General features: G+C 46.9%; 2 protein-coding genes across 3 annotated transcripts in view; one reads left to right on the top strand and one right to left on the bottom strand.

The window, feature by feature from the left end:
- The first annotated feature begins 952 nt into the window (after nt 1–952).
- Nucleotides 953–13,555, top strand: part of LOC147005391 (large ribosomal subunit protein eL29-like) — a 22,075-nt gene continuing 9,472 nt past the window's right edge. For both annotated transcript variants that reach the window (XM_085837372.1, XM_085837371.1), the window contains exons 1-2: nt 953–1,156; nt 11,421–12,533. In XM_085837372.1, coding sequence (XP_085693498.1) covers nt 1,100–1,156; nt 11,421–12,020 — 657 coding nt within the window. In that variant the 5' untranslated portion in view covers nt 953–1,099 and the 3' untranslated portion in view covers nt 12,021–12,533. The remainder of the gene's footprint in view (nt 1,157–11,420; nt 12,534–13,555) is intronic.
- Nucleotides 5,258–13,555, bottom strand: part of LOC147005390 (NXPE family member 3-like) — a 24,005-nt gene continuing 15,707 nt past the window's right edge. The window contains exons 4-6 of the mRNA XM_085837374.1: nt 10,592–10,657; nt 8,074–8,286; nt 5,258–5,897 (exon numbers count right to left, since the gene is read on the bottom strand). Of these exons, the coding sequence (XP_085693500.1) occupies nt 5,365–5,897; nt 8,074–8,286; nt 10,592–10,657 (812 nt within the window). The 3' untranslated portion in view covers nt 5,258–5,364. The remainder of the gene's footprint in view (nt 5,898–8,073; nt 8,287–10,591; nt 10,658–13,555) is intronic.

Raw genomic sequence — 13,555 nt, 5'->3', positions numbered from 1 at the left:
CACGCCCCAGGCAATTCCAGTAAGGAATTCATTCTGTGAGCTACCACTTTAGCAGGAGCATCGTTTAGTAAGCTAATAACCTGCTCTGCATCAGGTGTTATTTTGCCTTAAGAATTTACCTGAGAGTCACCAGAATGCCACTGGGGAGTAGAGCCAAATCCTCAGTAGATATAGGCAGATAAGGACATGCCCTACTCATGTAAGTCATTGAGGGTGCATTGTGTGGAAAGGTTGAGCTTAGAGAATGATGGGGGATTTGCTATTGAGTAATACGATTGTTTTGTATTACATCTGGAGCTATGTGGACATTTTGCTCTTGTAGTTTATTTCAAATGAAAGTTAAGCACTCACCTCAGTATTAATTAGACAATCAGGAGAGAACACATCTGTATAACAAATGATCTAGGCTCAGAAATATAATCAGCATGGGCTTAGGCGCTTTATATCTGAGTTGCAGTTGTTGCTATACTAGAAGTCGGGTGTGCACACTCTTTTCCATTGAAGAGACCATTGATCAGTCTGTACTGTGTTATTCTATCTGTGAGAGGAAACAAACAACAAAGAAACAATAACTAAGCTCTGGGGCAGCTAATCCATAGGTCAAGCAGCAGAGGAGACCCTCCCCAAACCCACCCCACTCCATCAGATGCCCCATGCTCCACCCTCCACCAACTTGGAATTCCAGCATTGCTCCAGCAGCCTTTCTGTGCTCTATCCACTTGGCAGTGGAAAGGGCCAGAGTGGCTTGAGCCCAAGGACTTCTGTGTTCCCAGTAAACATTACTGCTGGCTCACTGGAGGCCAGGAGTCTTCCCACATAGAACTGTGAATAAAGATCTTGTTTTGCGACCCTGAACTCTGCCTCCCTCAGCACCTCTGTAATAGAGCCAGCTGGACTTCAGCACCAATGGGCAAGGCTACAGCTATTACCACATTCCTCTGTTTGACAATATGTATGTCTGTCAGGTGACAGTGTTCACTCTGGAAGTTGACACAGTGAATCCACTCCTTTATGGAGGAAGAACCTGGTAAATTTATAATGCTGTATGATGGATTCATGTTTATAATAAAACAAGAGTCTAGGCTGTATAGAACTGTTTATGGGGCAATTCAAGGATTACAAGATTCTGACTGTGGGATTGGTCTTTCTGGATTTGGTAAGTACTTTCCATGACTCTCCTTGGTTTTGTTAAATCTTCTCCCTATGTGTAGATTGGTTAACTTCTTTAATCTTGGAGAGTGGCCTGGAGGAAACTCTCACAGTTATAAAATACAATGGACCCGGGCAATGGTGGCCCACGCCTTTAGTCCCAGCACTTGGGAGGGAGAGACAGGTGGATTTCTGAGTTTGAGCCCATCCTGGTCTACAAAGTGAGATCCAGGACAGCCAGGAGTACACAGAGAAACCCTGTCTTGAAAAAAAAAAAACTTAAAAATCAAAAATAAAATAAAATACAGTGGAGTAAAGGGTGGGTATCTAGTGGTCCCATGGCAAGGTGTGCTCCTGAGTAAATACACCATGCAGCAGATCCTGGGTAAAGGAGGGTTAGTGGGGGAATGAAGAGGAGTAAGGGCAGACAAGTGGACATGTAGACAGGCAGACAGATAGAGCATAGAATAGCCATGACTGTGAGTGTTTCTGCTCAGATCAAAGGGTCTTGGAAGCCCAGTGACCATATAGCTCTGAGTAGAGAAGGTATTGCAATGAAAAGGTATCTTGAGACACAGGAGTGCAGGAACCACACAGCTCTGAGGTGGGACCGTGTTCCAAGGGAAGGGCATCCTGAGACAACCACACAGCCTCCTCAGCATAGCTTTTGCAGCTCCCAGAGGAGGGCATTCCCAGCTGAGCTGAGGAATCCCTGAGGAGCCTCAGCTCTGCTCCTTCTCTTCCTTCTTCCTTTCTTCTCTTCATTGCTTCTTGGCCTCTTCCGATGAGTATCACACAAGGCAGCAAATCTCATAAAAGAAACTTATTGGAGTGTCAAGTGAGAGGAGCTACAAACTCAGGGATGGCTGCCCCTGCTTACAGGAGTGTGAATTGAACAAATAGTAGGGCTTATATAGGATTTCTTAGTGTTCATGATAGAGATTTCCAGACTGGAGATTTGGGGATTTCAAGTCCTGATCTTGGGGTGCTCAAGATTTGGTGGGCTTTCATGTTCAAGGATTGGTGGGGTTTTCTGCTCAGCAGAAAGGATTGGTGGCTTTTTTTCCACCCCACCCTCCACCCCTTTCCCAGCATCAGGCCCATGGCTTAGAGTGGAAAGTCCTGCCTGGTCCCAGATGGCCTTGGCTGCGGCACCATCTCTATAGAGCTTCTTGTGGTGGTTGGAAAGGAGGGGCTGCCACTGAGGAGGACTCTTGCAGGACAGCTGCTGCTGAGATGGGGAAAGGATGAGCCGCTCTGGAGAGCTCCTGTGATTGCTGCAGGCTGAGGAACAGTCCTGTACCCTCCATTTTGACAACTCCCGTGGGAGCATCTTAAGGCAGATAGGCTGGGGTAGAAATAATGGGCTAGCAACTTCTTTGATGGAGATTGCTGCAAGCTGCTTTGGGACTACAGTGAGGGTGGAGAAGAGGGGGTGCGCAGAGAGAGACAGACAAAGAGACAGACAGAAACAGACAGACAAACAGACAGAGAGGGAGAGGGAGAGGGAGAGGGAGAGGGAGAGGGAGAGGGAGAGGGAGAGGGAGAGGGAGAGGGAGAGAGAGAGAGAGAGAGAGAGAGAGAGAGAGAGAGAGAGAGAGAGAGAGAGAGAGAGAGAGAGAAGCACATAAAATCCATCAAACCAGATCCTCAAGTATCCAAGTATCCAGGCAAAACTACCTGAGGAAGTCCCTTCAAGCTGATGAAGTCCCTTCAAGCTGAGGAAGTCTCTTCAAGGCAACTACTAACTGACAGAGTCCTGGGCAGAGCAGAGCGTTTCTTCAGGGAAGGCTTCTAAGTAAAAGAACAGAAATCATGAAATTGGGAGCTTACAGACTTCCATCCAAAACCAGCCTGGAGAGGCTGAGGTTGCAAGCTGGAGTTCTGGGTTAGGTTTTCACCCCATGACTGAGCATTCAGCTTCTCTATAACACTGCAGGAACTTTTTTACCATGCGTGAGCCCTGGGGATCTCTGTTGGAAATGGTTTACCTGGCAGCTGTTGTCAAGGGCAATTTGCTTGCTGGCTTAATTGGTTGGTTGGTTGGTTGGTTGGTTGGTTGGTTGGTTGGTTGGTTGATTGGTTGGTCGGTCTTGAGACAGAATCTCACAAATGTAGACTAAGCTGGCCTAGAACCCACAGGGCTCCTCTGGCCTCTGCCTCTGAAGTTCTATGATTGAAGGTGTGCTCCACCATTCACTGACAGGTACAAGATTTTCGCTTTTGATGTTCTGTTTGAAAAGACTGGAGTTTGCACAGGACACACCAAGACCAAGTTCTCAACACAAAGGAGATTTATTTGCTCCAGAGGGACAAAGAGTGTGGATAGAAGACAAGGGAGAGGGGAAAGAAATATTTGCCCCAGACAAAGGGACTGCCTCTGGATAAAGTGGAGACAGACATGGTCCTTAGGCAAATGGCAGTTTATAAAAGTAAAAGAGGAAACCTGTGTTAGGATGAGTTGCTTTGTTTTGATTAGACATATTAATTAAGGTAGCCAAAGGGAGGCTTTTGATTGCTGGACTTTAATATTTTAATACCAGGCTGGCCTTGACCTCAGAGATTCACACGACTCTGCCTCCATAGTGCTGGGATTAAAGGCCTGTGCCACCAGGCCCCGCTTTATTTTTATTTTTATTTTTTTATTTTTTGTGTAGCTTTGTATATCTGTGTGAGTATATGCCATCTGCGTGCAGGTGCCCATGATGGCCAGAAGAGGTCATTGTTTCCATGGGAACAAGAGTTACAGGGAGTTTTAAGCTACTCATCTCAATGGGGTGCTCTGCAAGAGCAGCAGACACTCACAGCAGCAAGCCATCTCTTCAGCCTCCATGTCTGCAGGCAAACTTGGACATTGGTAATTTGGAAAAAAAAAAAGGATATATCAACTTGACCGTATGTGCATGCACATTTTGTTTGTATTCATGTGCTCCACCTGTATGCAAGGCTTAAAGAGGTTGGAAGAAGGGATTAGATTCTCTGGAATTGGAGTTACACATGGTTGTGAGCCATCACAATATTGCTGGGAATCAAACCTACTATAAAGCCTTCTCTCTAGCCCCAGTAATTTACTTATTTTGAATCTAAGCATTTAGCTTGATGAGAGGTAGTTAGACTAATAGATACTAATAGATAGGGATTCTGTTTGTCTCTCTTGACCTAAGATGCTCTCTATTCTTTTTGTTTGTTTGTTTGTTTGTTTCTCTTGTTTTGTTTTGTTTTGTTTTGTTTTGTTTTGTTTTGTTTTGTTTTGTTTTTTCGAGACTGGGTTTCTCTGTGTAGCCCTGGCTGTCCTGGAACTCACTCTGTAGACCAGGCTGTCCTCAGACTCAGAAAGTTTTTTGTTTTTTTTTTTTAACACTCCAGATTTTATACCACTCGTGGTTCACCCTCTGACTGTTCCCCATCCCATACCTCCTCCCTACCCCCTGTCTCCACAAGGATGTCCCCACCTCCCCAACCCCCAGCCCACCAAACTTCTCCACTCCCTGGGGCCTCCAATCTCTTGAGGGTTAGGTGCATCTTCTCTGGCAACCCAGACCTGGCAGTCCTCTGCTGTATATGTCTTAGGGGCCTCACATCAGTGAGCTTAGTATGCTGGTTTTTCAAGGCAGCATTTCTCTCTGTAGCCCTGGCTGTCTTGAAATTCACTCTGTGGACCAGGCAGAACTTTCAAAGATCCTCCTGCCTCTGCCTCCCTAGTGCTGGGATTGCAGGTGTGTGGCTCTACCACCCAGCTAAAGGCTGTCTTTAAAAAAAAATAAAAAGAGGGGTTTGGGAGATGGTTCAGTAGGTAAGGGTGTAAACACGAGGGTTTGAGTTTGAGTTCCCAGCAACACATTTAAAGATCTGATATGAACTTTGTGCCTGTAACCCCAGAGCTGTGGACACAAAGAAAAAGATGTTTAAAACTTTCTGGATGCCAGCCTAGCTCTAGAGTCCAGAGACCCTTTCTCAAAGAACAAAGAAGACAGTGATAGAACAGGATGCCCTAAGTTCTTATATTCAGAAAGGGGTTGTGTACATACATGCAAAACATGGTCTCCTAAAACGAGATTGTCCATGTGGTGCATAGACAGAAGTATAAAACATGGAACCAAGTGTCGTAGTGGGTGAGCCAGGGGTAGCTTCAGCTTTCTGTCATTGGGAGTCCATTTTTTTTGGTGGCCACACCCAGGCTCTCCATCCATGCAGCCTCAGATCCCTCAGGAGCACTCAGGCGGAACAGATGAAGGACAGAAATAATTCCACTTCGTTGCGGACAATAAGCTTCCTTGGGTGGATGTTGTCTGGCACATCCAAGGTGGAGGTCATTTCCCATGCATCCACAAAGGCCACTCGGAGACCAACAAAGGCAGCTCGGAGCAAGCGATTCACCTGGAGTATGAGCCAGTCACTGCCATACACAGATTTGTAGCCAGTATTGGCCAGTTTGATGATGACCAGAGTACTGGGTTCCTGGTCCAACAGGGCCTTCACAGCTGCCCGAATCCCTACCAGTCTTCGGGCAAAGATGGAGGGAGGGAAAGTGGTAAAGTGGGCTCCCAGGCCCAGCACCACCACTGTGTAGGGTCCCCCAGCCAAGCCGTGTAGTTCTCTGGCCACAGAGTGCAGGGAGGCCACTGGGGTGCGGCGAGAACGCAGGGGCCAGCTGTGGGCCCTCCAGTGCAACACTGTCCCCCGAGTTGTCTCCACGGCCATTAGAGGACCTACATGATAAGTGACATGTAGATCAACTGGCTTCAGGGCTGTTGGGAGGAGGAGAAGGAAGGTTTTAACTTAGGGAACCAAGCAAGATGGCTCAGGCAGGAAGGGCTCTTGCTGCCATCATTTATAACTTGAATCAGATCTCTTGAGATCCATATGTTAGAAGGGTAGAATTTGCTCTTGCACATTGTCCTCTGAACTCCTCATACACTATAGACTGTGCGTGCATGCACACACACACTCAGTGAATTAACATGGGGTGGTTAATTATCTTCTTGTATACATATACATTTATTTATGTGTTTATTTGTTTGTTTATTTATTTATTTATTTATTTATTTATTTTCTGGCAACAAATCTCACTATATTGCCTTGGCTGGCCTGAGCTTCACCATGTAGGCAAGGCTGGCCTTGAAGTCACAGATCTGCTTGCCTCTGTTTCCAAGTGTTGGGATTAAAGGTATGTAATTCTATAGCCAGTATGCACACACACACACACACACATATACAAACACACACATATATGAATGTGTATCACGCATAACTATTTGAGAGAGTCCTATGTAGCTCATGCTAGATTTTAACCTTCTTTGTAGCTGAGAACGGCTGGCCTTGAACTCCTAATCTTTCTGCCACTATGTTGTGGTGGTTTGAATATGCTTGGCTCAGGAAGTAGCACTGTTTAGAGGTGTGGCCCTGTCAAAGTAGGTGTGGCCTAGTTGAGTAGGTAGACCTAGGTGTGTCACTGTGGGTATGGACTTCAAGATCTTTGTCCTAGCTGCCTGGAAGCCAGTCTTCTCCTAGCAGTCTTCAGATGAAGATGTAGAACTCTTAGCTCTTCCTGCACCATGCCTGCCTGGATGCTGCCATGTCCCACCTTGATCATAAGGAACTAAACCTCTGAATCTATAAGCCAGCCCCAATTAAATGTTGTCCATATAAGAGTTGCCTTGGTCATGGTGTCTGTTCACAGCAGTAAAACCCTACCTGAGACATATCTCCAGAGTGCTGGAACCATAGGAGTACACTGCTATACTCAAGTTGTATAGTATTTATCTCTCCACTACAGATATGGGTGCTGAGATCCTAGAATGTTAAGTATTTTACCATGGTCACAAACAATGCTAGCAGGGGATGTAGCTCAGCATGTGGAATGCTTGCCTAGAGTGGTAGGGCTAGTGGGATGACTCATTAGAAAAAAGCCTGTGATACAGGCCTGATGACCTGAGTTCCATCCCAGGAAGGAGAAAACTGACTTCTGAAAGTTGTCCTCTGAACTACATACATGTGCCATGACAAGTGTACAACCTTGCACATACCACACACACATGCACACGTACCCGGTCTCACTGATAATTATGAAATAAAACATAGTACACTGTATCTAAGAGTGACATCAGAAATTGTTTTCTGTCCTCCACCATAGACAAACACACACACAGATGTACACATACACACATGTGCACATACACACATGCACACACACATATGCGAGAAGATGGCTGCAGATTTTATTTAGAAACCCAATGATGATGCTTTTGCTATCATTCCACATTGCATTGTTTAACGGTTTGTTGCACTGTCCTTTAGCTATTTTCGAGAGCTCTGGTAACTAAATAGGGAAGGCAACTTGCTGAATGACTTCATTCTTTCAGGCTGGGAGTGTGCACTGGTTAGGGTTTACCTACCACACAATCCCATGTTATATCCTAAATACCCCAAACATAACACCAACAAGGTATGGGAGCATATGGCTGTAAGTTTATCACATGGGAGGTGGAAACAAGAGGATCAGAGCTTCATGATCAACCTTAGCTGTATAGAGAGCTTCAGGCCAACCTGAATTACATGAGATGTCTTTCATTCATACTCACACACGCATGCATGCATGCACATGTGTGACACACTGTTCTTAAAACTCACTCCCAGCTGGGATGTAAGTCTAGCACTCAGGATGCACAGGATGGTAGTGGATCTTGAGACTCTGAAGCCAGCTTGATCACCATAATGAGCTCTAGACCAACCAGGGTTACATAGTGAGACCTCATCTCATAAAACAAAGAAAACATCCAACTCCTTCACTCATGGCCCTTCAGAAAGACCCAGCAGCCTGTACCATGTTTCTACTAAGCGAGGGAGTCTCCCTCAATGCAATCACTGTCAGGCGTCTCCTTCAGGAGTCCTCATAGGCCCTCCTCTCCCCTCATGGTCACTCACAGGGCACTGTGTCTCGCAGATACTCCCACCACTGCCGAAGTGTGGAATCCCCTATCATGTAGACAATGCGGCCAGCCAGGCAGTTCAGGATGCTGTCCACAGTGGGGAAAGAGCGGCTAGAACAGAATGTTGAGTGCCATCTGTCTTGGTAGTAGAAGCCAGAGGGTTTTGGAGACAGGTGGCCCGGGCGGCATGGAGGCCTTGAGGGCAAGGCTACAGGGGAGAGAAGAATGGAGTAGATGCAAACAAACAAACAAAAATCAATAAAGCCCCCACCTTTTACATCTTTTGTGAATGAATATTTTACATTTGTGTGTGTGTGTGTTTGTGTGTGCATGCCACAGCACATGTGTGACACTCTGAGGACAGCCTTTGGGAGTCAGTACTCTCCCTTCACCATATATATCCTAGGGTTTGAACTCAGGTCATCTTTGCCCACTGAACCATTTCAATGGTCTAGTCAGGCAATCTTCTACATTCTTTACATGTAGTAGATCATGAGTTTGATCTTAGAGTTAGGGTTTTACAGCTGTTAAAAAAAAAAAAACCAAACACATGACCAAGGCAACTCTTATATAGACAACATTTCATTGGGGCTGGCTTACAGGTTCAGAGGTTCAGTCCATTATCACAATAGGAGCATGACAGCATCCAGGCAGTAGTGGTGCAGGAGGAACTGAGCTGTCTACATTTTTATCTGAAGGCCGCTAATAGATACTGGCTTCTAGGTAACTATGAAGAGGGTATTAAAGCCTATGCCCACAGTGACACACCCACTTCAACAAGGACACACCTATTCCAACAGGGCCACACCTCCTAATAGTCCAACTCCCGGGCCAAGCACATGCAAACCATCACATAGTATGAGGTAGCCTTAAATGCCTATGTAATTGAGATTGCCCTGGACACCTTGGGTGGTTTGAATAGGTTTGGCCCACATAGACTCCTGTGTGTGAATGCTGAGCCCACAGAGAATAGCACTACTAGGAGGTGTGGCCTTGTTGGAGTAGGTGTTTCCTTGTAGGAGGGGATGTGTAAATGTGGAAGTGGGCTTTGATGTCTCCAAGGTTTAAGCTCTGCCTAGAGTAGAATTCCAGTCCCCTCCTGGCGACCTACAGAAGAGAGCCTCCTTCTAGCTGCCTTCAGATTAACATGTAGAACTCTCAGCTCCTTCTCCAGCACCATGTCTACTACCTGGATACTGCCAATATTCCCACCATGATGATAATGAACTGAACCTCTGAAACTGTAAGCTAGCCCCAATTAACTATCTTTTATAAGAGTTGCTTTGGTCATGGTGTCTGTTCACAACGATGAGACAACATCTAATCTTCCTGCCTTCACCTCTAGAGTGCTGAGCCTTCATATGTGCACCTCCAAATTCAGGGGGTAGCACTGTTCATGTCTCCACTTATATATGGGGACTCTGAGGACCTAGAATATTAATTAAGTAATTTAACATGATAAAGAACAGAGATAAACCTTTAATCCCAGCACTTGGGAGGCAGAGGCAGACGGATTTCTGAGTTTGAGGCCAGCCTGGTCTACAAAGTAAATTCCAGACAGCCAGAGCTACACAGAAAAACCCTGTCTCGAAAAACCATTAAAAAAAAAGAACAATGATGATGGGCCACCCAGGTCTAATTAGCTCGTTCCATACCAGCCAAGGCTACATAGAGACATCCAGTCTCAAGAGAGAGAAAGAGAGAGAGAGAGAGAGAGAGAGAGAGAGAGAGAGAGAGAGAGAAAGAGAGAAAGAGAGAAAGAGAGAAAGAAAGAGAGAAAGAAAGAGAGAAAGAAAGAGAGAAAGAGAGAGAAGAGAGAGAAAGAGAGAAAGAGAGAAAGAGAGAAAGAGAGAAAGAGAGAGAGAAAAGAGAGATGGAGGAAGGGAGGGAGGGAAGGAGGGAGGGAGGGAGGAAGGAGGGAGGGAGGGGGGAGGGAGGGAGGGAGGGAGGGAGGGAGGGAAGGAAGGAAGGAAGGAAGGAAGGAAGGAAGGAAGGAAGGAAGGAGGAAGGAGGGAGGGAGGGAGGGAGGGAGGGAGGGAGGGAGGAAGGAAGAAGGAAGGAAGGAAGGAAGGAAGGAAGGAAGGAAGGAAGGAAGGAGGAAGGAGGGAGGGAGGGAGGAAGGAAGGAAGGAAGGAAGGAGGAAGGAGGGAGGGAGGGAGGGAGGGAGGGAGGGAGGGAGGAAGGAAGGAAGGAAGGAAGGAAGGAAGGAAGGAAGGAAGGAAGGAGGAAGGGAGGAAGGGAGGAAGGAAGGAGGAAGGAAGGAAGGAGGGAGGGAGGGAGGGAGGGAGGGAGGGAGGAAGGAAGGAAGGAAGGAAGGAAGGAAGGAAGGAAGGAAGGAAGGAAGGAGGAGGAAGGAGGGAGGGAGGGAGGGAGGGAGGGAGGGAGGGAGGAAGGAAGGAAGGAAGGAAGGAAGGAAGGAAGGAAGGAAGGAAGGAAGGAAGGAAGGAAGGAAGGAGCAAGTGAAGAAACAGATCCTGAATCTCTGGAGATGCTCTGAGTTATAGAGTGCTTACCTATTATATTTGATGCTCTGGGTTCAAGTCTCAGCACTGAATAAACCAGCTGTGTCAGCTTCCGGCCTGTAACTCAGGAGATGATGGCAAAGAGATAACAAATTGAGGTTGTGCCCACCAGATGGACCACAGAGTAAAGGCATTTGCTCTGCAAGCCTGGTGTCGGCTTCAGTTCAATTTTCCAGGACCCACTTACTAGTGGAAGGCGAGAACTGACTCCACGTAGCTTTCCTCTGACATCACATATACATGGCATGTGTACACCCACACCCACACATATACATAAGCACACATAGGTAAGTAACTTTCAAAGGCCACTAAGATGTCTTCCATCGCCAAGCTTGATGGCCTGAGTTTGATCCTGAGACCCACAGGGTGGAAGGAGAGAACCTATTTCTGCAAGTTGCCTTTGAACTTCAAACTTTTGCTGTGCTATGCATGGCTATACACACACACACACACACACACACACACACACACACACACACACACCACACACACACACACACACACACTGCTTTAAACTATTTTCGAGTCCATCCTTGTCTACATAGCAGGTTCGAGGCCACCCTGTGTTAGCCACGACACTGTTTCAAAAAGAAAAGACAAGCACCAGCTGTGGTGGCTCACATTGTTAATACCAGCACTCATAAGGCAGAAGCCAGCAGATCTCTGTGAGGAGTTCAAGACCAGCCTGCTACACACAAGAATGTTCCAGGTCAGCTAGCTCTGCACAGTGAGGCTCTATCTAAAACAAAACAAAAAACAAAAAAACAAATCAAAAAAAAACTCAGTTGAACAACAACAAAAGCTCTCTCTAAACCAACAGTTGGAAGCACTATGTAGAAGAGATGCTGAGAACGACACTACACATAGCAAGGCTGTGGAGTGCTGCATTCTTCACACAGTGCTTAGACCTTGCTGCCGCCTCCACACATCAAGAAAAGTGCAGGGGTTTTCTCTTCCGGTCTCAGGCGCTGCGGGAGCCGCGGGTTACCGTGCAGACATGGCCAAGTCCAAGAACCACACCACACACAACCAGTCCCGCAAATGGCACAGAAATGGCATCAAGAAACCCCGGTCGCAAAGATACGAATCTCTTAAGGGGATTGACCCCAAGTTCCTAAGGAACATGCGCTTTGCCAAGAAGCACAACAAGAAAGGCCTGAAGAAGATGCAGGCTAACAATGCAAAGGCAGTGAGTGCGCGCGCAGAGGCCATCAAGGCCCTGGTGAAGCCTCAGGCCATCAAGCCCAAGATGACAAAAGGCCCCAAACTCAAGCGGCTGGCTTTCATCGCTCACCCTGAGCTTGGGAAGCGGATTCGAAGCTACATGGCCAAGGGTCAGAGGCTCTGCCAACCGAAGCCTAAGGTCCAAACCAAGGCAGGTAAGCCTAAGGTCCAAACCAAGGCAACCAAATCCAGCTAAGGCCCAGGCTTCAGCTCCAGCCCAGGCTCCCAAAGGTGCTCAGGCCCCCAAAGGTACCCAGGCCCCTGTGAAGGCCCCATAGAAAAGGCTCCTGCCAGTGTGAAGACAGACGGACTGCTGTGACACACTTCCCCACACACTATTTGCAGATGACCAGTGTCCTATGCTGTTCTTACAAATAAACTCAGGCAAGATCTGTTAAAAAAAAAAAAAAAAAGAAAAGAAAAGAAAAGTGCAGGGGAACCAAAAGGACAGCCAGGAAATGGGATGAGCCACAGAGAAAATGCACATGAATGTTTGTTCAGCCTCATCCTCCAAAGGCAAAGCTGGAGCCCTGAAAAGGCTCCTTCAAAGCAGAGAGAATGTGACCAAAGGACGACAAGGAAACCTACTGCTATCAACGATGGGAAAATATGGAGCTGCCTATGTTTGGCTATGCATCTGAGCTGCGATAGTGCTTACCTAGCATTCATGAAGCCCTGGCTTTGATCCTGAGTTTGAATTCAGTATCAGGTGAGGCTAGAATTGAACTTGTGATCCTCCTTTTCTAGAGTGCCAAGAAAGTAGGTATGTACCACACTGCTGGATTTACCCCTGCTGCGCCCTCTCTCTCTCTCTCTCTCTCTCTCTCTCTCTCTCTCTCTCTCTCTCTCTCTCTCTCTCTCTTTCTTTCTGTTAATATATGTGTATGTGTATATGCCATCTGTGTGTGAATACTATTTCCCCAGCCTATATAGGAGTGGTATTAAAAAGAACAATGAGAGGCAGGGATAGCATTTGAACCCACGAAGTGTGCCGTCACAGCCCCTGTACTATCCACTAGATCTCACTTCTCTGGTAGGACTTAGGCTAAAGATCTGGAATAAAACCCATCTGAGGACTTGGGAGATGGTTCATTGGATTGTGCAATGGTGAGGACTTGAGTTTGACCCCTAGAACGTGCAAAAGCTGGATGTGGTATGCCTGGAACCCCAGCACTTGGGGCAGTAGAGATGACAGGTTCCAGGGCTCCAGCCAGCCTAGCTGAACAGCAAACTCCAGGCTCAATGAGAGACTTTGTCTCCAAAAGAAAAAATAACCTTTATGTGTCCCAATGTTTACTGTTCCAGAACTGATATGGCACCTGGAGCTCTTCCTCCATCCTGGGGTTGATGATTGGTGGCCATAGATGTTCCTTTTGGTAGGAGTGGTCACTCACATGTGGAAACAACTCAAGTACTTCCCTCAGTGACCATGCATTTGGGGCTTAGAGGGTGCTAGGGGTCAGGTCAGTTGAACTCCAACCTGGGCCTTCCAAGTGGCTGGGCACAGGCATCCCAAGACCACAGGGCTGAACACTTGGATTCTTATGCCTAAGGCTCTAGACCAACTCTAGGGGTGCTGTATCAGTATATTCACAGACAGCATGAAGCAACTGGCACCTTATGCCCAGTGTTCTTTAGATGTTGAACAGATTTTCTACAAAGACTTCTTTCTGGTGTGTGTGTGTGTGTGTGTGTGTGTGTGTGTGTGTGTGTGTGTGTGTGTGTGTATAG

Source organism: Mus caroli, unplaced genomic scaffold (genome assembly GCF_978045245.1).
Source record: "Mus caroli unplaced genomic scaffold, Mus_caroli_1 scaffold_4, whole genome shotgun sequence".
Classification (NCBI taxonomy): Eukaryota; Metazoa; Chordata; class Mammalia; order Rodentia; family Muridae; genus Mus; species Mus caroli.
This window is presented reverse-complemented; position numbering and strand designations above follow the sequence as displayed.